General features: G+C 36.6%; 1 protein-coding gene across 1 annotated transcript in view; it reads left to right on the top strand.

Moving 5' to 3' along the window:
- Window positions 1–24,052, top strand: part of MOCOS (molybdenum cofactor sulfurase) — a 214,358-nt gene that overhangs the window by 3,631 nt on the left and 186,675 nt on the right. Inside the window, exon 2 of the mRNA XM_062567949.1 lies at window positions 23,836–23,925. Within this exon, the coding sequence (XP_062423933.1) occupies window positions 23,836–23,925 (90 nt within the window). The remainder of the gene's footprint in view (window positions 1–23,835; window positions 23,926–24,052) is intronic.

Raw genomic sequence — 24,052 nt, 5'->3', positions numbered from 1 at the left:
TGTTCATAATTTTTACCTGTGGATGAATCTGGCCTTTTTAATCTATTAATTTCTTGGTGAAGACTAAGTGACTGTGGCTGTTCAGTAATAACTTCTGTTTTTAATTTCTTGGAGCATGAATTAGCACTAGTCAAGTTTCAACATGTGGTTTAAAAACTGGTTTTGGGGATTTGTTTATTTTGACTCATTGTTTCTTAAGCTCTGTGCTGAGCTTTTGCAGAAGCAAAGCATGTGGCAATTTATGATCCCATGCAGTACTTAATTGTGAGTTCCAAGGAGCCCAGCCACCCACCTCTTGCCACGCAGTGACAGTCCTGGGAAAAGACACTACCTCCTTGAAAGGTAAAATGATTTCACTTGTTTGCTGAGATCAGCAAACGAATGTTAATCCATGCTTGCCTCTTCTGCCCCAAAATAGTTAAAATAGGGGAAAAGATGAGGCTGCATTTGTTGTCCCACTGGGAGTATCTGGGTAGCTGAAAGAGTTGCTAATTGTGCTGGAGAGTCTCGCTAAGGGACTTCATCTCTAGCTCATCTTGAATAGAGGAAAAACATTGCTAAACCTCTTATTTTGATGTTTAAATGAAAAAGCATAAAAAATCCATAGACTTCCAATGAAAATTTTAACTAGGCCCTTTTGTCAATAAATAGTAGTTACCTGCATGTATGGTCCTCGTAAGTCATGCTTAGGAGTCTTCAATCCCCTTTGAAAAAAAGAAAAAAAATGAAAAGCAAGCGTTCTGTGAAATACTGATGACATCTGAACTCTGTTTTGCTAATTCTATTTGTTTGCCTTACAACCTGGAGACTTGTGTCAGTGGACTGACTTTGCCAAGTACTATACATATAAGGTAGTAAAAAGATGTACCCCAGGCTCAGGACAGGGCAATAGAGAGGACGTAGGTTGATTCCCTCTGGCACTATGTCAGAGTCCAGTACTCTGACCAGATTCTTTTAGATACTCCACACACGCGGAGAGTGCAATGTTTAATATAAGAGTTTACTTTGAAGATACATTTGATGCTGCGTGGAATTTCTGATTTAGCACAGTGATACAGCAATATACTGAAATCACAATACCAACGTGATTGCCATTACCAGTTGCTATGCTATGCTCACCATCGCGACACTAGGCACCTCCAGTCACTGGGAAGGAATACATGGGTTGAAGCCAGCTCAAGCCCATTGCTATCTTTGAAATTCCTTTGTTAGTTGTTGAGGTTTTATACTCTGTGTTGGGCTGAGCCACCTTTATCCCTCTCCCATGCTGGTCGGGCTAATCTCAGGGAGACACTCATATTCTTCTGATGAACACAGAAAGAAACATGTACACCTGGTCCAGTGAACAGCTGTGGCTACTCACCTAAAACAAAGATCACCCTCCAGCTCTCCTTGTGTTGAGATAGTCAGTTCTCTGTGCAGCAGCAAGGATTAAGGATACGCATCTTTCGGTGTGGCTGCATAAGGCGCCCCCCCTCTGAGCCTTCTCCCATTGTAGGAGTTATTAGTCAGTCGCACGCTTAGATATCTGACAAACTTCTCATTCCTTGGTAGAGTCTGGGAGGATTCTCCAAGCTGCCACTCAAGGGACCTGCAGGCGTCTGGCTGTGACAGGGTTGGATCAACTTCTTCCATGATGCTCTCTTTCTGGCCAAGGAGGAGAAAAAGCAAATTTCATTTGGGCTGCATTAGTTGGAGTGCAAATATGCAAGATCCCTGACTTTGACTAGATTGCAAATGGCCAAGCTCAGTTCAAGCAGTGATATAATGTAGTGAAGATGCACAGTTTCAGCAGCGTGAATTTGGAATTGTTATGCTTGGTATAGGTGATAAATTAGGAGTGAGCTATAGCAGTCATCTCCAATGCACACTAGCAAAGCCTTTATATCCTTTTGTGCTGTCTTGTAATTTATATAAGCCATATGCTTTATAAGGAAGAAAAAGTAACACTTCTTTATAGAACACATTCTGTGGGAAAAATTTCTTAGAGGTTCTCTGTAAAGCTAGCTTTCAAAGCTTAGGATTCAGAAGGAAAGAAAAATTATAGAGGATATATATTTAGGCATATAGTGTTTTTTATCACATTATCACTTTGAAAATACTTCAGAACTGGCTAGTTAAAGAAGGAGAGTAGAAGTAACTGTGATACCTGCTACTGAAGAGCTGAGAGCTCCTTCCTACCTCCGCACAAGGTTTGTTGTTCCCTTCTCAGTGGCTGGGGAGATCTCTGGCTCTTCATGTGCTACTGAAACACCAGAAGATATCCAAGGAAGATGGATTTAGTGGATTTAGTAGGAGAAAGCATCCTACATAGAAGCTGTGATTATGGTAGTGTAATTGGACAACTACATAATTGTGTTGAAAACACAAATACATGTGTTCAGATAAAGTCTTCATGCTTCCTGTTGGTTTTGATATAGCAGTAGTTATCTACTATGCCATTAGCAGAAGAATTGATATCAGAGGTACCACATGTGGAGTATAAAGGGTGTTTAGTACAGAAAGTTCTAACTTCAACTATTTTAGTTTCAGATGTTTTTCTCTCTCCAGTTATATAGAAGCAATAGATAATATATATATTAGGATATATATATTAGGATAATATATATTGTTGGGAAATTTCTTATCTTGCATATCAGGATTCAAAAAGCTATCAGTGGTCTGCTTTGTGCAGAACTGATCCTTGACTTGATTACCTGTTGCTGGGTGATCTTTTCCGCTTTGTGATGGACATAACTCTTAGTAAATAGTAGTCAGTATTTTGGCATTGAAGGAATTTTTAGTTACTTGACAGGGAAAAATACCTTCAAAGATACACGTGTCTTCCATTTCTTGAACTGAATTACTCAGAGTAATATGTACAATTCAGTTTTAATTTCAGATTTGGTGCTGTAATATTCATAGAAGGATATTCACTGCACCATTACACTGGCTTTATAATTGCATGTGACATGTAGTACTAGGCTTTTAAAACTCCAAATTCTGTCTAGAATATAATTATCTGAAGGAAAAAAAGCAAATAATCTACCAAACTCTATAAATCGGATACAGCTGACATGAACTCAGAGTTTTCAAGTGTACTGTAGAAATACATAGTTCTTCAGTTGGGTTTAGATCCTTTACAAAAGGAAATAAACCTACATAGACATTAGACATTTAAAGCTATATATAGAGATTAAAAAATTCAGATTTGGAAGGATATTTTATGTAGCACCATGGATGCTGCAGGGTATCAGGCATACATTAAAAAATAATTGCACTTTTAATTAAAAGATACATTATCTCTAAAAGAAACATCTGTAGAAGATGTATATTAGTATGTGAAAGTACTGAAACAGGGAGATGTTTTATTTAGAAAAGCAGATGTTTTCTTATCTCTTAGCTGAAAAGTTGGAAACGCACCAAAATCCTGGTCCTTCAAAATCCCACGTTACTGTTGAATTCTTCTTTCTACTATCCTTGCTTCCTCTTATAGTCTCTTGTCTTCCTCCATTGTTATGATGCTACCATAAGTAAGATGTGTATTGATTATTTTGGAGCATATTTTGGTGTATTTCCATTCTATGGTAATGTGATTTTGCTCTCTTTTTTTAAAGAGGAGGTTAAAGATTATTCATCAAAAAAAGTATCTTAAGTTTTCAGGCAAATGTAATCTGTTTCTGTCCCCCCTGAGCTTACACTGATTTACTCTGTAAGATCAAAATCCAGAAATTCTGAGATTTCCATTACGTATTATGGGAGCAACTCCCCTATCTGAGGTGAATTCCAGAATGCATTCAAGGGTACTCTCAGTCTAAGGACAAAAAGACAGAGAGATGAGAGGTCAATTTTTGTTGTTCAACTTGATTCATTACATATGTTGTAGCAGAGAAATGCTGCGGAGGAACTTGGATGTGAAAGGACTTTGTCATTAAACTCAGGAAAACCCTACTGTGAGAAGTGCTGCATAGTAAAAAACACTGATATGAGAAGCTGATAAATAGATAAACAACAATATATTTGCAGAGCAGGAGGCTAGTGGGAAGCTTGACTTGAAGATATTTAGGAAGTGGCATACAGAGCTCTCAAATGTCTTGGGTTTTTGTAATAAATTGTCTTGGCAAAAGCCAATTAAACATTCAAGGCAGGTATTTTCTTTTATCCAACACTAAAATACATGTAAGGTGTGTTTTTCTTGTCTTTTTTTTATACTTCACTGAAGTTAGAGACTAAAAGTGACCTCAAAAAAATTGCTTAGGAACATGTCAGCTTGAAGTTGGGATATGTGTGTTTGTGTGTGTGTGTATATTTTTTTCTTCCTATGCTAACAATGCTGATAAGATTACTCTGCATACTGATCTGTACACAAAGAATTTGGATCTAGTCACAAACTATCTGGTTCCTGTCACATTTGTTAGGAGATGTGTTTTGTAGAGGTATTAAGCAAGAGATTGTGTTGAGAACTGTGGGGAAAAGGTGTCAAGAATTATGGAGAAATGGGGTAGACTAGGTCAGAGAGGCATAAAGATAGGCTGCAAAGCAGTGGGAGGTTGGACTTCATTAGTTTCATTGCTAGTGAAGGAAGTCTATATGCTCTTGGGTGTTCTTGGCAATCCAAACAGATTGTAATGATCCTCTTTGTGCTTTTGCCTTCAGTTGTGCCATGGAAGAGCAGTGTCCTGTGGATGTACCTGTTTGGGGCTGTGACCCTGAGCAGCTGCTGTAAGAGCCATGCATGGAAGAGTTCAGTTGCCTTTTTTTTTTTTTTTTTTTCCTGGTATGTGAAATACAGATGTAAAATTGGGTCTTTGGCAGAGAAATCCTTCTCCATAAGCTATTCTTTCCCCCCACCCCTGCTGTCAGGATCATACTGATTCACTCCTCCCTTCTTGTAGCAGCCAAGGGAATATGGCTTTTGAAAGAAGTTAGAAGATGTGGTTTCAGTGTTCATTCAGATTAGTCCCTAGAGCAACATGATCTAGAATGCTTTTAAAGGAAAATCAGGATCATGGTTAGACAATGTTTTTGTCATTTATGGCCTCCTTAAGGAACAGAGAGAGCCAACGATGTGACCTTTTGGTGACATGGTTAACTGGAGGAGGAGGATTGCACAACTAAGCTCATGTCTTTTGGCAATACAAAAATAATGTCCTAATTTAAAATTTGGAAAGGTGACAGAAGCACATTTGAACAAGTATTCATTAATTAAATTAATGTTGTGTGAATTAATTTAATTACTGCACTATTAAACACCAAATATCACTGTTTGTACCCCTTTGAAAACATTATGAGGTCACGTAAAGTTGCATAATCTTGAGAAAGTTTGTCTTGTAATTTCTTCCTGAGGAAGAAATTGAAGCCTAAGTTTTTCCATGCTCCTGTGTTCTTGCCATAACACTGTACATTAAAGTTGTCATAATTCAGTGATTTGGATCTGATAGTATTGGTGATGGATACGTGTTTAAATTACCTTTCTCTTTAAAAAAAAAAAAAAAAAAAAAAAAGGTGTGTGTATTACTGCTGCCTAATATGCACTGACAGTATGGTGCTGCCATTCGTTTCCTAAGGATGTTATTAAGGAGAGGCCTGTAACTAGGAGTCAGTTTTTATTATTTGGATATTTGCCTATAATTTCTCTTAACACAAATGATTAGGATTGCCACAAAGGAAAATGTTACTCAGCAGATGTGTGGCAATATGCAACTTTTCTGAGTGTTCTCTTACACTCATCACATACTTGGAAAATATAAATTGGTTTTACTTGCACATTTAATCAATTTAGGAGTGTATAATTGGTAGAATGGAAGCCTTTTTAAGTACCCTGTCTGGACTCAGTTGTGATGGACATCTTGCTTAACGCATGTTGCCTTTTCATGATAGAATGGAGTAAAAGCCAGTATGTAATAGTAAACTAGCAAGATCTCCTATGTGATGAACAGGTAGGAATAAAAGATTGCACAAAATTAGCTTTTGCTAGCCTATAACAGAATTATACAGGGCGTCAGACTTTAAGAAAGGCAAGAATATGCTTTTAGGAATGGCTGTAAATGTCTGTTTTGAAGATAAAATAAGGAAACAAAAAGAGCAACACCTTTGAACTGGACTACAGTTGACTTTCCATGTTTCCTGGGACAGTGCAGCCCCATGTTGAATGGGACTTCACAAATTGTTCTCCGTTCTATCGCTTACAGCTATTTGTGGTTTGACCAAGTTGTAGGCCCATATCAGCTTTTTCCAGGGATAAAATTAAGTCCTGTGTTTTAAGGCTTGTCTAATTAATGTTTGTTCAGTGATCTGCCTTAATATTTCACCAAACTCATCAAGAGCAGCAATATAGACAAAAGGGAGGAAAAACTGACAGTTACAGTGGAATGATCACTTGCTGTGCATATTGAGTGGTTACAAAAGCCATCTTAACTCATAAAGCTGGAGTCTTTCTGAGAGTTCTTTTTAATCTTGAACATTTTCCCTGATGTACATAATGTTGAAAGCACAGTTATAAATGTATTGTTAGGGAAATTAATCACTGATTGCAATGAAACTATTGCAAATTCATGCTCTGGTGAAACCCTTTAAAATGGAATTTGACTAAAAAGTCATACCAAGAGCATTGTCCTTCAGGCTCAAAGTAAAAAAATAACTTTTCTAACCACCGGAAAGTTAATAATTTTTTTTTTTCCAGCAAAGTAAACCATGGATAAAGGTTCTGTTTTTGGAGTTACGTGGAAAATTTGCTTTTCATTAATTAGAATAGCAGCTGTTGATATATTCACACCTTTCTAATGGCTTTACAGTGTTGAAGGGATTAGCCTGCATTGGAGTGGTTCCCTAGTGAACAAAGCAGTATAACTCCAAGATAAAGGAAATACATTCCTTCAAAAGCACCATAACAACAATTTAAGATTTGATACTATGAAATATTTTCCTTGAGAATGATTGACCATGAATGGTGATTCACAGTTCAGTGCATTCTTTAAAGCCTCTCCAGTGTCTATAAAAAAAAAAAAAAAAAAAAGAAAGAAACACTCTCCCCTAAAAAAAAAACCCCAAAACTTAGCTGAAAGAAGGGGGGTAGACATGTGCAAATATTCATTAGAATGGGAAAAAATGCAAATGAGGCAAATATTTAAGGATTAAAAATTAAGGGATTTTTTCATGCCCCAAAGAGTTGTTTCAGTAGCCAATTCTGTAACTTGTTGTCAAGTTTAGTTTTAAACCTTTCCTCTTGTACTTTTAGAGGCCTTTAGGTTTTTCAATTGGAAAAAAGAATTTGAATTGATCTTTGGGCTGTGAACTACAGCATGCAAAGAAACCAGGCTTCTGGGAGCAAGGGAGAACATCACAGTGGTCTTATTAGAAGCTGCTCTACGTTGTTCAGGGAAGGTCATCTGCAGAGCACAGAAAGTGTCTCTGCAGTGCAGAGCCGTGCAGCCAGGACTGTGTCCTGGTCTGCACCACTGTGGCTGTTTCGACAAGAGCTGGCATACTTCCATGACTTGCTGAGGCACACCTGGGACTGTGCTCTGGCTGGCTTTCCAAGAGGGAATAACCAGGAAGAAGGAATCATGTACATGAATTGTGTCACTTGAGCAGGAGCAAGCAGTTGTGCTGTGGAGCTCATAGACTGAGCTCCCCACTTTCCCCAGGAAACGACCCACGATGCGAGCTTGCTTGTGGGCCTCTGTGTCCCTTGCAAAGCACCCACCTGAAGTCTGACCCACTAGAAAAGATTTTTGAATGGAAGACAAAGACCAAGCCTTTCTGAGGCATTGTGGGAACCCTCCTTGAGATGTAGGTTGCATTAAAATCAAACAAACATCACTCATAATTTTTAGATAACAACTTACCCAAAATGTGGATCTTGTCCAGCCAAGTATTTTCTCAAGGACAGGGTGATCTGCTTCTCCCTATTTTGATTAAAGTTTAGCAAGCTTGATTGTCCTTTGAAGCCAGTAATAACATGGTGTGGAATACCTCATAAACCGAATAAGTATAAATCATAGTCTGTTACAAACAATATGCTGTTTTCCTGAGTTTCCTTTCCATCTGATATTTTTCAAGGGTTAGGAGAAAACTTTTTTCCTCCCTGAAATGCTGAGTTTAAAAATCTTTGCTTTCACTGGAATGTTTATATTATGCTTAGCTCTGAAGAAAGACAAAGCCAGCTTCTTAAATGAATGGAAACTCAGGCCACCTCTTTTTTTTTTTTTTTTTTTTTTTTTTTTTTTTTAGGAACACCCCCTATTCCTTTAAATTTGCAGATATCTTGAAGTATTAGCAGTGTGGAACACTTGTTTGAAAGCAATTGGTCGATGCTCCTAGCTTCGCCTCACTGAGCGTGACAACTTCTGGGAGATTAAATAGCTGTTACCATCAGAACCTTAATCAGTTTTTTCTTCTATCTCCACAAGTACAGAAAAGTATAGGTGTGCTTGTAAAGTGTCATGGGGATTGCGCTGCAATGCCTTCTAAACCTGAGAGCTGCTGAAGTGGGAGAAACACAGTGCTAACCAATCTCATGACAGCTGTCTTATTTCCAAAAGTGTCTGATCAAATCTTCAAATCTTAAAGCTAGAGATCTATGGGCACATCCAGTATGTAGTATCAATCACCTCTGCTTTTGTGTCCTTATATTCTAGTGCTATAAATGTGATTACACACTGAATGGATCAAATTGCAGTTAACTTACAATAACCTGCATCAGTTTTTGTATTTTGTATTTTAATGTTACATGTAAAACTACTTAAAATAAATGATTATTAAGAAATTAGGGAGAAAACCTGCTTGTTCTAACCTATTCAAATGCCTCCTTTATAGTACTTACTGCATCTTTAAGAATGATCTGAATTGTTACATGGGCTGTTTATATACTATAGGAATTTATTGAATGAAAAAATGATATAATCTATTTAAAAAGAACTTTTGGAGAAGAGAGAGTGGAAATCAGAAGAGAGCTTTCCTCTTTTCCATTAGGACAGTTGATTATATATATTTACATACACACACACATTTATAATCTGTATACATGACTTGTGGTCTTTATAGTCAATAAGCCTCATCTTTTTGTCCATGCTATAGATTATTTTTTTCACTCCCTGCAATTTGGGAACAGAAATAGCTGAGTCCAGAGGAGAAACCATACTGTTTGGGCTCATGATAAAGATGACTCATGGGAAGTGTTTTGTTCATTGAATCTACTTGATAGATCTATATATCTCTTGTGGAATGACAAAGGAGAAAACAGCAGTGCAGTCTAGTGTGGCCCTCTGGATATAGTTTAGTTGGGGTTCCCAGTCTGCAGGAGGAATATGGTATAAGATAAAATTGAAATCTAGCGGAGAAGGTCGTATAAACAAGAAGTATTTGCTATCAAACCCAGTTGTTTCTGCCTAAATGGAAGGGACAAGAAGGAAAAAAAATGCTGAAAGGCTTGACTGATGGTCTTAACTTTCATTTGGTTGACATCACCGAGCATCTCTCACTGACCTGATGAAGACCAAGTTTAGGCCTTAGCAGAAGTTAGTAACCTACACATGTCAAATTTTGAAAGCTTGCTTATTTCTTGTAGATTTTTCAAGTACTTTTTCTTTTTAATAAATGATTAAGTGGTATTGCTTCGTGTTCAACGTCACCATCCCCTGATTGCAAAGTCTTGTAATGTTGTGTATTAAGAGCATGATCTCTTAATGTGTATAGACGCACAGAACTAGGCAAAAATTGCAGCACCTCCCGAGGCTCAACCCCACATTGCTTCCTCCAGAAAGGAAAAACAGGTAGAGCAAAAGCAGTCCAGCTTTGTTAACTTAAAATTATATATATATATATATATATAAAGTTTTTATTTTCTCTTCTGTGCGCTCACATCAGTACTAACTAGGAATAAAAGTATGTTTAAATTCAAAGCATAAGAGCAAACATCTGTAACAGACTCTAGCATCTTGACTAATATCTCAGTGCAATGCTGTAGTATTTCTCAGTAATAAAAGCATTATGTCAATATAACTGAACATTAAAGTAATCTGGAAGCTAATACAGAGTGCTCAGAGAAAAGACCTTATTACACTGTTCACAAACAGATGCAAGTGTGGGGAATACGAAATAAAATGGTACAAATCTCTAGCCTTTCAAGTGTTCTCTTCATCAGCAGATCTTAAGAGTGCGTCAAAGGAGGTTGTATCCCTGTCCCCATTTTTACCGGGGAGGATATTTAGAAGTGGTGTAATTGTTCAAAAGGACGGTAGCAGCTGAATTTGAGTCTGGGCAGAAGCCAGCCACAGCCTGGGGGCCTAGTCCTGCAGTAGGTGATACCACTTCCCTCCTGTGCCAATATGCGTCGGTGCAGTGGGCGAGCTCAGAACACGTGCAAGCAGATAGCTTAAAAGCAGCAGTAAAACTTATATTCACCTATATTCTAGGCCCATCATACTGTTTGTTTGTTAATCAGAGGTTAATTCAGTAATTAACATTATCATTAAGCAGAAATCTCTCCTGTTGCCTGCCTTTCTTTCCTGTGTGTTTTATTCTGTCTGTGGTAAAACTAAATCAAAGCAGAGAGTTCAACATGTCTGTCTGAAGGCAGTGAGATTTATGTTCATTCTAATCTGCAAAGGGTTGAGTTTCAATCAACTCTCAGGACCTGTAGCAAGAAAAACATACTCTTTTCTCCTGGGTCTTTCTCACGGTAATCTTGTTATTGAGGAATATAACTGACAGGTAAGGTCATCATCCAGTAGAAAGAAGAACCTTCTGAAGTGTTTTACAGGGACTTTGAAGTAATCAGGGTGGTTTTTTTGCACAGAGCTGACTAAATAAAGTATTTCTCTGATACGCAACAAAAACAAGTAGGTGAATGACTAATCTCAGAGTGACTGTGGCTTGGTAAGAGGAAGGATTACAGTATGTTTGTCGCTCCTGAATTTTTCTTTGTTGCTGTTTTTGATTAAAATTACTATTAAAAATAATAAAGAGTGAAATTCTTTTTTTTTTTTTTTTTTTTTTTTTTTTTTTTTTTTTTCCCCCCAGACTTACTGGGTGTAAGTGAGAAATACAAGAAAGTGTATCTGTGGAAAGACTTGCTCTTTTGTATTTGGAAGAGCCACTAGGGTCTTCTAGGATGGGTAACTTGGTTATGTTTTCGAACATCAGGGCATTTTATGACCATTGATAGTGCTTGGAGCTCTGTAAGACAATACTAAGGAAAATTTAAGATAAGATTGTGCCATGGGCGAACAAGACAATGCTGCTTTATAAGGTCCATGTTTCCTTTCATAAGGAGAAATAATGCAACTGAATTTTTAGAACATCAAATGTAAGTTAAAACCTCTGAAGATGAAAAGATGTTGTCTTTGCCAGGGAATAAGGGTCTGTGCTCATGTTTCACCTGTGGGGAATTCTCGTGTTTTCCTGCAGCACCAGTACAATGTAATGTGCAGTTTATTTGATTCAGTACTTTTCAAAGTGGAGTAGGATTGTTGCAAGCACTGTTAATAGCTTAATCATGAGGCACAGGCAGGCTCTAATGGCAAGAACATTAAGTGCCTAACGGTCATCTTTCTTAGCAGAAAGAAATTAAACTGTTCCAAGTTGGGGGGAAGAAAACTGGGAGGAGGAGAATGGGATGAACATGGGGAAAAGTTTACACTTGATGCTTTTCTTGTAAAAAGATCAGCAGATATTAGAGAAGGGAAGCCCAAAGTCTGCTCTTGTAGAAGGAAAATCCATGTACACTGTGCAATGACTGATCACACAAGGATCTTTTTATCTCAAATGAGCACAGTGGCTGGTAAACTGAGAGCCTACAGAGATGAAGTGATACACTTATTCAAAATCTTGAAGAAGTTTCTCATCTATCTGTAAGCAAAGTTCCTCAAAAGAGCTAGCTAACAACTTTTCTGGAAACTGTATGATGTTCTATATAGATAATTACCTAAATTCTTTCTAGGTTGATTATTGGAAAGCTGTAAATTGCATGTGGGGATGCCTGCATCTTGTAACAGGGATAATTCCTCCTCAGGTGGTAGTTGTACAGATCTGAAGGGTAGTTCTGGGAACTAAAGAGATTGGAATGAAACCTTTAGAAGCAATTGCTGTATGCACTCAGATGTATTGAGTTGTTATTGTCAGATCTGCTGTCCAAAAAAAAAAAAAAAAAAAAAAAAAAAAACCCACAAAAAACCACAACCCCCCCCACTGTTTAGATCTGCATTATGCCAGACTATTTTGACTGAAATTCCACACATACCCACTTAAATGTTTGAATTCTGGGTACCATATTTTGAAAGGAGGTGGGGCACCTTGAGACATCTTAGTAAACTTGATTTGTAAAGGAGCTCAGCACTCTCTGATAATTAGGTCCTCCTTGAGATAACTGTAACTAAGGACACAGAAATGAGAGCTCCCTAAAATACTACTCACTTGAAAATGTATGCAGTTATTTAAAGAATTTAATTTTGTAGTTCTTTGCTTATAGTTTAATTTTTCACTTTACATTTTCCAAAATCTTAACTGATACCTTGGCCTTTATTTACTTCATTGGAAACCCCTACTGATGTTTTTAATATGTAAAAAAATCATCTAAACATCTTCTGACTGATGCTTTTGTTGAAAGTCAGACATTTCTGCTAAAAATAAACAGGAATTACAGATGAGTTTTATCTTAATGGCAAATAAGCAGCTTTAAAATGCAAGTGATATGAAGTGGGTACCATTGTTGCCTTAAACATGCTTTGGAGTATATGCTTTGGGAGATCATGACTGAAAGCACAAATTCAACAAAAGTAGAAGTTACCAGGATAATATAAGAGCTCATTACTGAAACTCAATATTACTCTGTCATGTTACTTCTAGTTATATAGTTCTTACACTAGTAAGTCTGAGGAAGTATTTGAAAATTAACCACACAGAAATTAGTTCAGAGATATTAGCAAATTACTGTTACTCTTCCATTTATGATAATACTGTTCCTTATTAATTTAATCATTCGTTGTCATGAATAGTGTTCAGCTTGCTCAAAATTCCTCTTGATCCTTGCTTCATGTTACAGAATTAATTTCTGAATTTCTTAACTTTCACAGCTCTTTATTTGCCATCTGGCATGTTTTTTCCATGTTAGTCCTATGTGTGTTTAGCTCTCTCTGTCATTTTGTACAACATCAGTTGAAGAGTCCTATAATGAATGACCAGGCTTTAGCATGATACAGACCGGGAATCCTTGTTGTGAGACTTTGTGTGATCCACTCAACTGTTTACAACTTGGTTGCATTTCTGATAGTGATGGAAATTTCACATATGAAATTAATAGCCAGATTCAGGATCCAACAGTTGGGGAAGCAGAGTATGCATAGCGTGGTTTTTATCTAGATACTATTTTCAAGAAACTTGTATCATAAACTGAGTACAATGTGTTGTGTGAACATTGTGTCTGATCTTGTCATTCATTCAAATAAGGCAATAGTATGCATTTTATGGGTGAAGACCTGATTTTTAAGCGCGTAATATTTTCCCCACTGCCTTGAATCAAAAAGCAATAGCTAATTTTGTGGTAGAGCTACAACTTTAAGCTCAAAGTTCAGAGATTAGGGAAACTGTAGAAAATTTGTTTTTTCATGCTAGGATAGTGTTAACGAGGGTATTTGTATTTACTCTAGCTGTTTGAATAATTTATGATGAAAGTATAATTCTCTTTCATTTCTAATGTCATTAGTACTGAAAGAAACTCTTTAACTGAGAGGAATTATATTATATTATATTAGCTCCATTCTGGAGCTGTTTCTCATTTGATGTAATTAGCACCAGTAGGCTGATATATGCAATTTGAGATTCTGGCTCACTGCTCAGCATATCCTACTTTCTTTTTTTGTTAGTGGACTATTGAAAGTGTTGATCTTACATTAAACTCAGAACTTCTTTAATTGATACCTGGGCTTCTAGAGAGTGCATGCATGCTCCAGAGACTGTAGATGCTGTAAGAGAGGATAGCAATATGAGTAGCTTGGCTTTGCATTCAAGTAAGGAAGATCTTTCTTCGTTCAAAGTTCTTTTAAGGTTCTCTGCAGATCTTTGAGTTGGCCTGGAACCAAAAAAAGGTAATCAGTGTGGTATGTTTAGGAAGTGCTGATTTTAGCATGTTTGTTAATGATTTAACTTGCACAGACTCCAGCAGAGCCATGTAATTACCTCAAAGGCTCTGAAGCATACCCTAGCAAATTGGGTCATATTTGTATGGAGTCTGCTTGTGTTCTTCAGAGGGAAGGTCTCTGTGACCTCAGGGCAAAGTTTTGCTTTAGTTATTCATTGTGATACACTTGGAAACACAAACAGACTTCAGTTGAATCCTCTTTTAGTCACTGGACTTTGGAAAAGATTTTTCGTTCCATTGCAGTTCTTAGCGCGTCAGAGAGCAATAATGAATCTGATTCTGCCAATAAATTGCAAGCTTCAGGAGGTGTGGTTTGAAAAATAAACAGCATATTTACATTCAGGCCATTCGTGACAGCCCCTGCATACTACCCTACCCTCACTATTGAGAAAGCTTATTTTTACTCCTATCTTTTGCTCTTTTGGACAGTGGCAGTACAAGAAATGTTAATGTTTGTACCAGTGAAAGATCGTGTCTTTAGAAGAGCCACAAAATTTTTCTTCTATAGCTGTATGATGGTGATGGAGCTTTCCTGTCCAAAGTTAGATTTGAAGTAATGACCAAACCTCCAAAAGCTGTCAGGTGATAATAATCATTTAAATAGAGAGTCATAAAGTATGTGGTTGTGTCAACAATTTACATGATTTTTACTTTAGTACGTTATAATGTGCTGAACTTAGAACTAACTAATGCAGTTAGAAAACAGAAGATATAGAAGCTGTTGGCTGCTATTCATATTCAAAGCAGGCCTGTGTTGGGTAGCACTTCTGTTACGTACTGCTGTGTCTAGGCTTAGTTATTAGGAAGTTGGTATTTTGCTACTTTTCTCAGAACTAGTTAACAAATCTCTACAGACGTGTTATTTCAATATTAAAAACTGTTTTACTGCAACATATTTTTTTCCAATAATTGTACTTTTTTCATTCCTGGGAATGATGCCGGGAATGATTGCAGAAGAACTTGACTCTCTGCTTGGAGACATAATTAATGGGAAATAAGCTACAGAAAGTAGTTTAGGCTAAATATAAAAATATTAACAAAACGAATGTATAGTTGCATTCCTGTTAAATTATTGACAAAAAGCCTTTTTGTGTCTGTTAGATCTTTATTTTTTTGAGTAGGAAAATGTTGTTTTCCAATTAGTGATGCTTTGTTGTACTGAAATACTACATTATTTGTGTAGTTATTAGAAAACTGATCAATGGAGCAAGATTTTGGAAAATAATTATTTTCAGAAAAAATCCCCAAATAAAAATGGGTATATTTAATGAACTGTGTTACTGAGACCTGTATACCTAATGCAGCCTGTGAATTTCAGTAATTGAGCATAATCTTATTGTTCAGATTGGTTCATTTACATTTGAATAAGGGAAGAAGCTTTGCTTGAGGTAGCAACTTGGATCAAATAACTACAAAGTAGAAGTTGAATTGGCTTACTCTATGGAATATCAGTGCCAAACGATTTTATGATGGAAAAAATTTGGATTAACCCAATACCCATAGTTTAACCCATAAACTATGTACAAGCTTTTCTAGTGTATATTGTATATATTTATGTATTTCTAATCTCCCAAATGAACTATCAATAGGTCTATGTATTATTTAAATGAAATTCCCAGTATATGTTATATTAAATATAAGTAGTCACTCAGAAGCAAGACAGAAAACTCTATACTTGTATTTTTACCCTGTAGAAAGTAAACTATGAAAAAATGTTGCAGTCTCATGCTTGTTGTCTCGGTTTAAAATGGTGACTGGTTACAGGTGTAAAGCTGATATGGGAGATCTTGGCTGGACATTATACCTGGTCTTTTCAAGCATGCCCCCCTCCCTGCTTTAATAGTGCTGTTTTTTCTGACTACTATAACAATTAGGAGTGTAAGCTAAGTAAAGAGTAAAAATGAAGAGTGTAAGCTGAAGTGTAAGGCAAGAAATGAGTGTATTAGTGTTATGAGAATTTTTTCCAGTAAAGTTAGGGACGAATTACTCTGACTATCCAGAATTCTGAGATCTTTTCCTGGAATACTGTATATCGTTCTGGGCCATTCAAGGGCCCCTGTCCTCCTAAAGAAGGTGCTTCCAGCTGGAAGAGGTGCCACTAGAACTGGAATGGATTGTCAGGTTTCTCATGTGTTAGAAATAAGAGATGACTTGTTTAGCCAGAATGGGTGGAGAGGTGCTACTGGCTTATCAGAGGGGGAACAGCTATTGAAATGGAGTGGGTGAAAATGGCTATTGAAGCAGAAACATGTTGACATGGGAAGTCTGGAAATACATTGGCAATGAGGAAGCAGTGTCTAGAGACTAGACAGAGTTTCTTAACATCAGGAGGATGAGGTTCTGAAGCAGCTTTCTGACTTGAGCAAGGCAGACTAATAACCTATATATTTTTCAGGTAGAATTAGCTTGGTTGATGAGTGTGGTTACCAGTTGTAGCAAAGGACTGTTCATTGTGGGCTAGGATAATCCTTCCAAACCTCTTGTCTTACGAGAGCAGCATTCTAGCTGATGGTCCTCACTTTCTTCATTTCATAGTTTTTGCATTTAGACAGGGTTCCCTTCAGTAACATGGTTATTTAGTTCTGTGTGTTTGTCTCTCAAAGACAGCTGTTACTGATGCTTAAGGGAAGCTTGTCTGCCTTATGCTTATGGTCCTGAAATTGATCTTTGCTATCTGTTCCTGTAACAGACTATTTGGTGACTAGTATAAGTCAACCCTTTGCACAAGTGCTGTAATTTTCAGTGGAAAACCACATTTAAAGAACTTCCACAAGGAGAATAATTTTATTACTGGTTTGCAGTAGCAACCTCTTTTATCTTTGTTGGAAAAGCCATCAGAGGGAGGTACTGTTGCATTTGTCAAAGAATGTGTTACAAAAATTCTCTTGTCACCAAGAAGAGATGACTGCTGAAAAATAGTTCTGTAGGGCCTGAACAGTTGTGAAGTCATGATGACCAATAAACTGATTTTTGCTTTCTGTCACTGTTTGCTTGAACTTGTTCTTTTGCAGGGGCTTAATTTGCCATAGTTGCTTGTTCAATGCAAGGTTCTGGCTTGCAGACCCCTATAGTGTATTAGGTAGAGTACTTCTGTGTGAGGAGATGAGTTGAGGAGGGGAAAAGGGTTGCTCTTTATTTTTCTGTTGTTTTGAACTTAGTTTATCTTTTCCTAATGTTTTTAGAAACCACCAGAATAATCTAAAAGGGCTTCAATATGTCACTACATATTTCATTTGATGTATTTTGATGGGAGTATTTGGAGCTACTAGTTTGTCCTAGGTTTTGTATGGATCCAGTTGATTCAGGTCACAGAACAAGAAAGAGAACTGACTAGAAAAGTCACTTTCAAACATTACCTTGACATGTTGCTATAAGCCTGTGGATGTCTTATACCACTAATGGGAAGAAAAGCAAAGAAGGAGAGTATTAGTGTGTTTCACTAATGACCACAAATGATTATTGTTAAGACTTCTTAAGCATTACTTTTTACCATCATGTTTTCATCTCCAGTAGAAGTTCTGCATGCTTCTTTTCTAAATAAAGGTTAATGTTTCTGCAAAAATTTTAGCAACACTAACAAAAGCATTTTCTAGTAAAAGAAGAATGGGAAATATGTACTCTTCCAGCTGTTCTTTCATTTCAGCAATTATTGGAGAGACAAAAAGTTGAGACTAAATGATGGCATTAGCTTTACTGTGGAAGGTGTGGAAACTAGTTTTGGTTTGGATGAGGTACAGTTCTTTAAAGACTTACGTAAATATGAAACACTGATTTATATTTCATCCAAAGATTTATGAGATGATAGGCTGCACTCTGTTATTCCCACATAGCGGAGGTACCTCTGATACATACTTACAGTAAGGTTTCAACTAGAATCTGAAACAGAACCCATTAAAGGTGTCTGTGGAAATACTATCACTGACTGCAGTCAATATTTAATCAGGCCCTAGTGAGTACCAAGTGAACATTGAAAAAAAGCTGTGCAGTACAGGTAGGCCAAATGGACAAAGGTAGGTGCTGATTGATGCATTTACTGTAGTCTCACTCAGTACCGAAGCTGGCAAATGATGAAATTTGATGGCATGTAATATTTTATTTAGCTGTGGAAGATACATTTTGTAGGGCTGGATATGACTTTTTTAAAAAAGTGAAATCCTTGCTTTATTTAGTGCTTGCAATAGACCTCAATCCCAGCAAGCTGTAGGCTGAAAGTAGTGGAATATTCTAAACTATGGTGTACATAAAATAGATTTGGTACTTATATAAGTAGGCCTTTAGCCACCTAAATATTTTTTGTGGAATCTGTATGGCCCCTGCTGAAGAATACAGCAAATTAACATTGTGTATGATATTGACTGTAGATTATTTTAGTATTCGAAATGCTTTGCTGTAGATAATAATGCAATGTGTATAAACAATGCAAGCCAACAGGAAGTAGAGAAAAATAATGGGAAGTTATTATGGATAAATGTAATTGCAGATTTTGTTTTGTACCTTCTGTAATCAATCTGTCAAATTAAACACTAAAATATATTAATTAAACATTAGCTTCCCACAGAACTGGGTGACTTATTAGCAGTCCTTTAAATATTGATACCATTATCCAGGTTGCTTGCAGTCTAGCCTGAATCAGCATTTGGCAGTCAGGTCAAGCTGTGATCTCTGGAATTGACAAACTTAGTAGACTCCCAGTGGAAAGTAGAACCAGCCCCATGGCAGCAGGCTGACTGCTGAGTTACTTGACCAGGCCTGTAGCAATTAAGTCAGATCATGCTGAGGAACAGTGTCGCATTTAACTGCATGATAGCTACTCAGGCTTTTGGTGTCTATGGCCTTGTCCATCAAACACTATACTTTTGTGTTCTTTTGATGAGCTCTTGGCCCTAGGCAGGGGAACAAAACATTATTCTGTCTAGCAAGGCAGCAGATATTTAGGTAAAAAGCATGTTAGGTAAAAAGCATGTTATTGTTGTTCAGAGAACAGATTCTGCTTTTGGTATTTTTTGTCTAAGTCAATACCGAAAAGGAACTGAGAGTACAGATAACAAATGATTTACAGTATTCAATGAAAGCTTATTCCAGAGAATACCTAGCAAATCTCAAGCTGTATTTGTAGTCTTTTTTTTTTTTTTTTTTTTTTTTAATCAGTTTCTTAAGTGGTTTTGCAGAACTAGAATCTTTTGTGGGCATATCATGCAGTGTATCATTGTGAGATTTCAGGTACTTTTAGAAAGGTTATATGTGCTCCGCACTTTAAGCTACTTTTGACATTTAGTTTAGGAGCAACTTGGCAGAGCCTATGTTCCTATGTAGTCAATGGGTAGAGGGAACTGTCCTAAAGAGTCCCCAACTTAAATGACTAAAAGAAGCTGAGGTATATGATATAATACTCCCTGATAAGAGTTCACTGCGTCCAAATGGTGTCATGTTTGCCTAAAACCTCTGTCAGAGCCCTTTCCTTCATATTTTATTCGTTTTTGGTCATAGTGTGTTCCATTTTTTTTCTCATGTTTTTAGCTCTGATTTATGAAAATTTCTCATATTTATCTTTTGGCAGATAATGCTTTATTTTGCCTTCAACTTGTTTTCATATAATGTTTCATACTGGTTGCTGTTACTGTTACTGTACTTATGAATATATTGTTTCCCCAGGGCATTGGCTGTATCTGCTTTCCAAGTAATATTGAGTATATAATCTTACTGAAATTTTAATTGTATCAACCAATCAAAATTCATGATTCTGTACAGTTATTGCCTTGTAACTGTATATTTCATACTTTTTTATGTAATCTTTAGCAATGTAACTGGCACGCTATAATCGGAGTGCAGAATGTTGAACTGCCTGAGCTGCTAGAAATATTTTTGGAGTCATAACAGATCAGTTTGTTTTGGTAACTACAGTAGAATCACAGGAGTGGAAGAGGTTAAGGAGGTGGAAACACGCCAGCCTTATGTAACATAGGTAAATTGATTATTATGGAAAATGTTAGTAAAAGCTCAGAAATGTATGGCACTAGGAATGATTTCAGGGACTAAAAGAGCAGATCACCTAAGACCAGAATAGTAATAATTTAGCCAGATATAAACTAGATGACCAGGCATGGGTTTACTGGTGAGATAAAGGGAGGGGGCAGGGGGAACCTTATTTTCTACATGATAGCAGGCCACTGTGGGGAGCAGCTTCTGTGTTGTGTTTTCCTTCACCTGTTAGAATGCCCTCTGGTTGGTAGCTGTACACTGAGCTTAATAATTATTAAAGAGCTTAAGATTTAATAAAGAGGGAACCTCTTTGTACCTTTTTTTAAATGTACATTTGTCAAAAGGAAATGTTTTGGCTCTAAAAGATTAATTTGGGTTGTTCGAGGGCCTGTTTGTTGGTGGGTTTTGTTTGTTTTGTGTGTTTGGTAGACAGTCCAGAGTATACATAGTCCCGGGTAGACTGTTCAGTTAAACTGAATGGTTGCCTGCCACCAAGGCTAAATGTGTATGTCTATGCCTAAAGTTTTACTAAGAATCAAGTAAGATAACAGGGACATGAATTATAGTACATGAGGAGGACAGAAAACTGAGGGAGGAGCAGGAAAGACTGGTCTAGATTTGTTTCCAAAGAATTACATACATTGAATTATTTTGAAAAAACATTAAAAGCTGAGCATTATAGCTTATGAATTTGGGCTGAATAACTTTATATAATTAGTGTCTACATGTTGAGTGGCTTTTCATAGCCTTACAAAAAACCTTCTTCTGATCTGTTATTTTATCAAATACACGTGGTATATTGTTACATTTGTGAAGTCAGTTACATATTCCAAACATAATAGTATTAAACCAAAAGTTAGTTTTATATTTTCCCCAAGTAAAAGAAAAGAGTTCCTAATAGATATGGTACTTTTAATTTTCTCTTGATCGTATTAAATTTATTTCTTTTTTCCTGCTATTTTCCATAAATATGATTGCCGTAAGCATAATTTCATAGTACTGACAGACTATATGCTAAATACCATAGTGAAGTGGAGGGAACTATGTAGTTCTATATACACTGCCAAATCTCTTTAGTTAATGAGTGTGTTCAGTAAAGTTAAAATAGCAAATATTATATTAAACTATGAGAAAAACACAACAAAAATGATTAACATTCTTTAGTTTGCCAGTGTTGTGCATATGCAATAACTTTTTGTCTAAAAATACGCATTTTCATTGAAATAAGATGGCAAGGAAAGAATTAGCATGAAGGTGCGAAAGTAATAAAGATACTTGTTTCAATGCAGTCTCAAGTTATATCAGAGGCTATTTACTTTTTCTATCCATAAAGTATTAAATTCTGTTCTGTTTTGAATTAAACAGAGGCTTAAAGATTAAAAAAAATTTTTTTTTTCTTGTTCACTGAAGTATCCTCTTAACATTTTCAAAATATAACAGGGACAGGTCTTCAAATACTAGTAGGAGGGGCTTGAGATTATTTATTTTTTAAAAAACCTTCATTTAATACAAACAGGACATCATGCTCTGTGTTTAGTAACCTAGTGAATCAAATTTGAAAAATCACTTCATGGGACTTTGTATAGAAACCTTTTTGCTCACATTGTCTCATCTAAGTTTCAGTGTGGACTGAAAGCATCAGAGGCTTGCTTTTTGACAAGGCCTTGGTAGTTTGCCTGATTTTTTTGTGTGCGCTATCTAGTTATGTTACCTCTTTGATCCTCTCAGGTTCCTTATACGTGGAAGGATCTAGAAATTGGGAGGCTGGGTGTGCAAAGGCCCTGGCAGAGGGCAGGGGGCCGCCTGGCTTCCCGGAGTAGGTCGCACGCGGCCATTGGGCGGCGCCGCCGCCATTTGGTGGTCGCTCCCTCCCCCCCCCGGCTCATGTCGTGTCCTGAGATGGCTGCGTTTCCGGTGAGGCTGGGCCCTGCCCCGCGGTTCTGTATGGCGCTGCTGCCTTTTGGGGTGGTGCAGAATTTGTTTCATGGTTTAAAATAGCTATATATATATATATATATATATATTTTAGTGAAGCCAATCTAACTCTCTTCTTTGAGACCATGAATTATTTTTAAAAGGGCAAGTGGATATTTCATATCACAACATCTGAGGAGTTTTTAAATGGAACTGCTTTCTTTTCCTTTCTTGGAAGAAGCAGCATAAAAGTGTCTTCTCTGCCCGTTTTCTGTATTACAACTTCTTATTTTATAGTGTATGTTGCACATTCAAAACAACAGATGTGCATAGACATGAGGCTACTTCTGCTTACAGTAAAAATGTTTTTTTTTATCGCTAAGTATTAGCACTTCTTTGAAATCAAGTTCGCATGCTGGTACTTTCCATGTAGACTGGTTGTGAAACAAACAGGTTTCATAGCCCAAGTTACACGTTTTCATTTTGTCCCCTGTATGATTGTTTTTACTGCTACAGATTTGAGAGAAACTTTACTAGATGAAAAAGTGAATTTAAGTGAAATACATGTCTAATAAATATAACTATTTTTTTCTCTGCCTCTCCCATCAAAGCTCCTCAAAACACTTTTCTTAATTAACTTCAAATCATTGTTAAAAATCTACCTTCGTTAGACACTGTAACTAGGGAAATCTTAAAGCAGGAGAGTGCTTCTCTTCTTATGAAAATAATAGAAGGTATAGGTGGCTAGATTGGTTTTATCATTAGCTCTGTGTCACATCTTTACCCACTGAATCACTGCTACAGCAACGGAATATATAATTATATATATTTCCAAGTGTCAAGGCTTTTCGTTTAAAGCTTAACTCAGTTTTAAATCCCTGTGGAAAGGGAAGGCCTTTAAAATACTTATTAAATTCTAATCTTAATCATATTCGTCATTATTAAAATTTGAAATAGGTTGAAATACTTAAGGTAAGTGAAATGAAAAAACTAATAAGGGGCATGAGACACACTGGAGAAATGGAAGAATAATTGCTGCAGATTAAGAAATCTGAAATGGCCAAACACGAAGAAGCCTTCGTTTCCAATAAGCTTTTAAATAAAAGTTTTGTAATAACTTAATAATATAAAGGGGATTTTAAAAATGAATTTAATGTTAAGTGCAGCAGAGTGGCAAGAAATACTTAAATACATTAAAACTTAAACTAGTCCTATCTTTGGGTTTCAAGTGTTAGTTAGGCTTTGTCAGTTTTCAGGAGAGTTGTTTCCTCTATCAGTGAGGAGGCAACAGTATTATTGTTGCTATAATCATAACAAATAATAATAATAATGACTGTCATAATAGCAGTGCTCATAATAAGTGGTGCTTAGGAATGGCAGGAAGCTGTGGATCAAAGTGCTGTCTTGTTTAGTGTTGTCAGTGTCCACAGATAGGACAAAATGATTTCTCCCTTACCAAAAAAAAAAAAAAAAAAAAAAAAAAAGTTACTCTAAATATGAAAGGAAGGACTTCTTAAAATATTTTATCTGTAATTAAAAATAATGAAGATGTGGTCAAAATGTTAGCCTTGTATTGTATCTCCTTTTTTTCCCCCTGCTGGTGGGAGGAAATTATTGTTTTGGTGAATATTGCCTGAATATTAGAATGTATTTGAGAAGTATTTTTGAGACCCATGTAGACTTTGTAGCCGGAGAGAGAAATGTCACACCTAGGGAGTTTAGGGGAAAGGATTTTTTGTGTGGTGTACTTTGCTATGGGAAATGTAGTCCATGGGAGAGGTTGTAATTCACTGTTAAAAAAATTAATCATTTTTTTTTTCTTTTAGGGATTACCTACCTTGACCATGCGGGCTCAGCACTTTTCCCGGAGAGTCTGCTTAAAGCTTTCACCGATGACCTCAGAGACAATGTTTATGGTAAGCACCACACAACTTTCTCAGCATTCTTCTCAAGTTTCCATCTAAATAGATTGAAGCTGGGCCACCTGACTTGTTGGAAGAGTACTTCTGTGGGGTTTTTGATATTACTATAGTTAGAAGACCA

This window comes from Rhea pennata, chromosome 2, assembly GCF_028389875.1.
Source record: "Rhea pennata isolate bPtePen1 chromosome 2, bPtePen1.pri, whole genome shotgun sequence".
In the NCBI taxonomy this organism is placed as follows: domain Eukaryota; kingdom Metazoa; phylum Chordata; class Aves; order Rheiformes; family Rheidae; genus Rhea; species Rhea pennata.
Note: the sequence above shows the minus strand (reverse complement) of the source record. Positions and strands in the feature narration are given on the sequence as shown.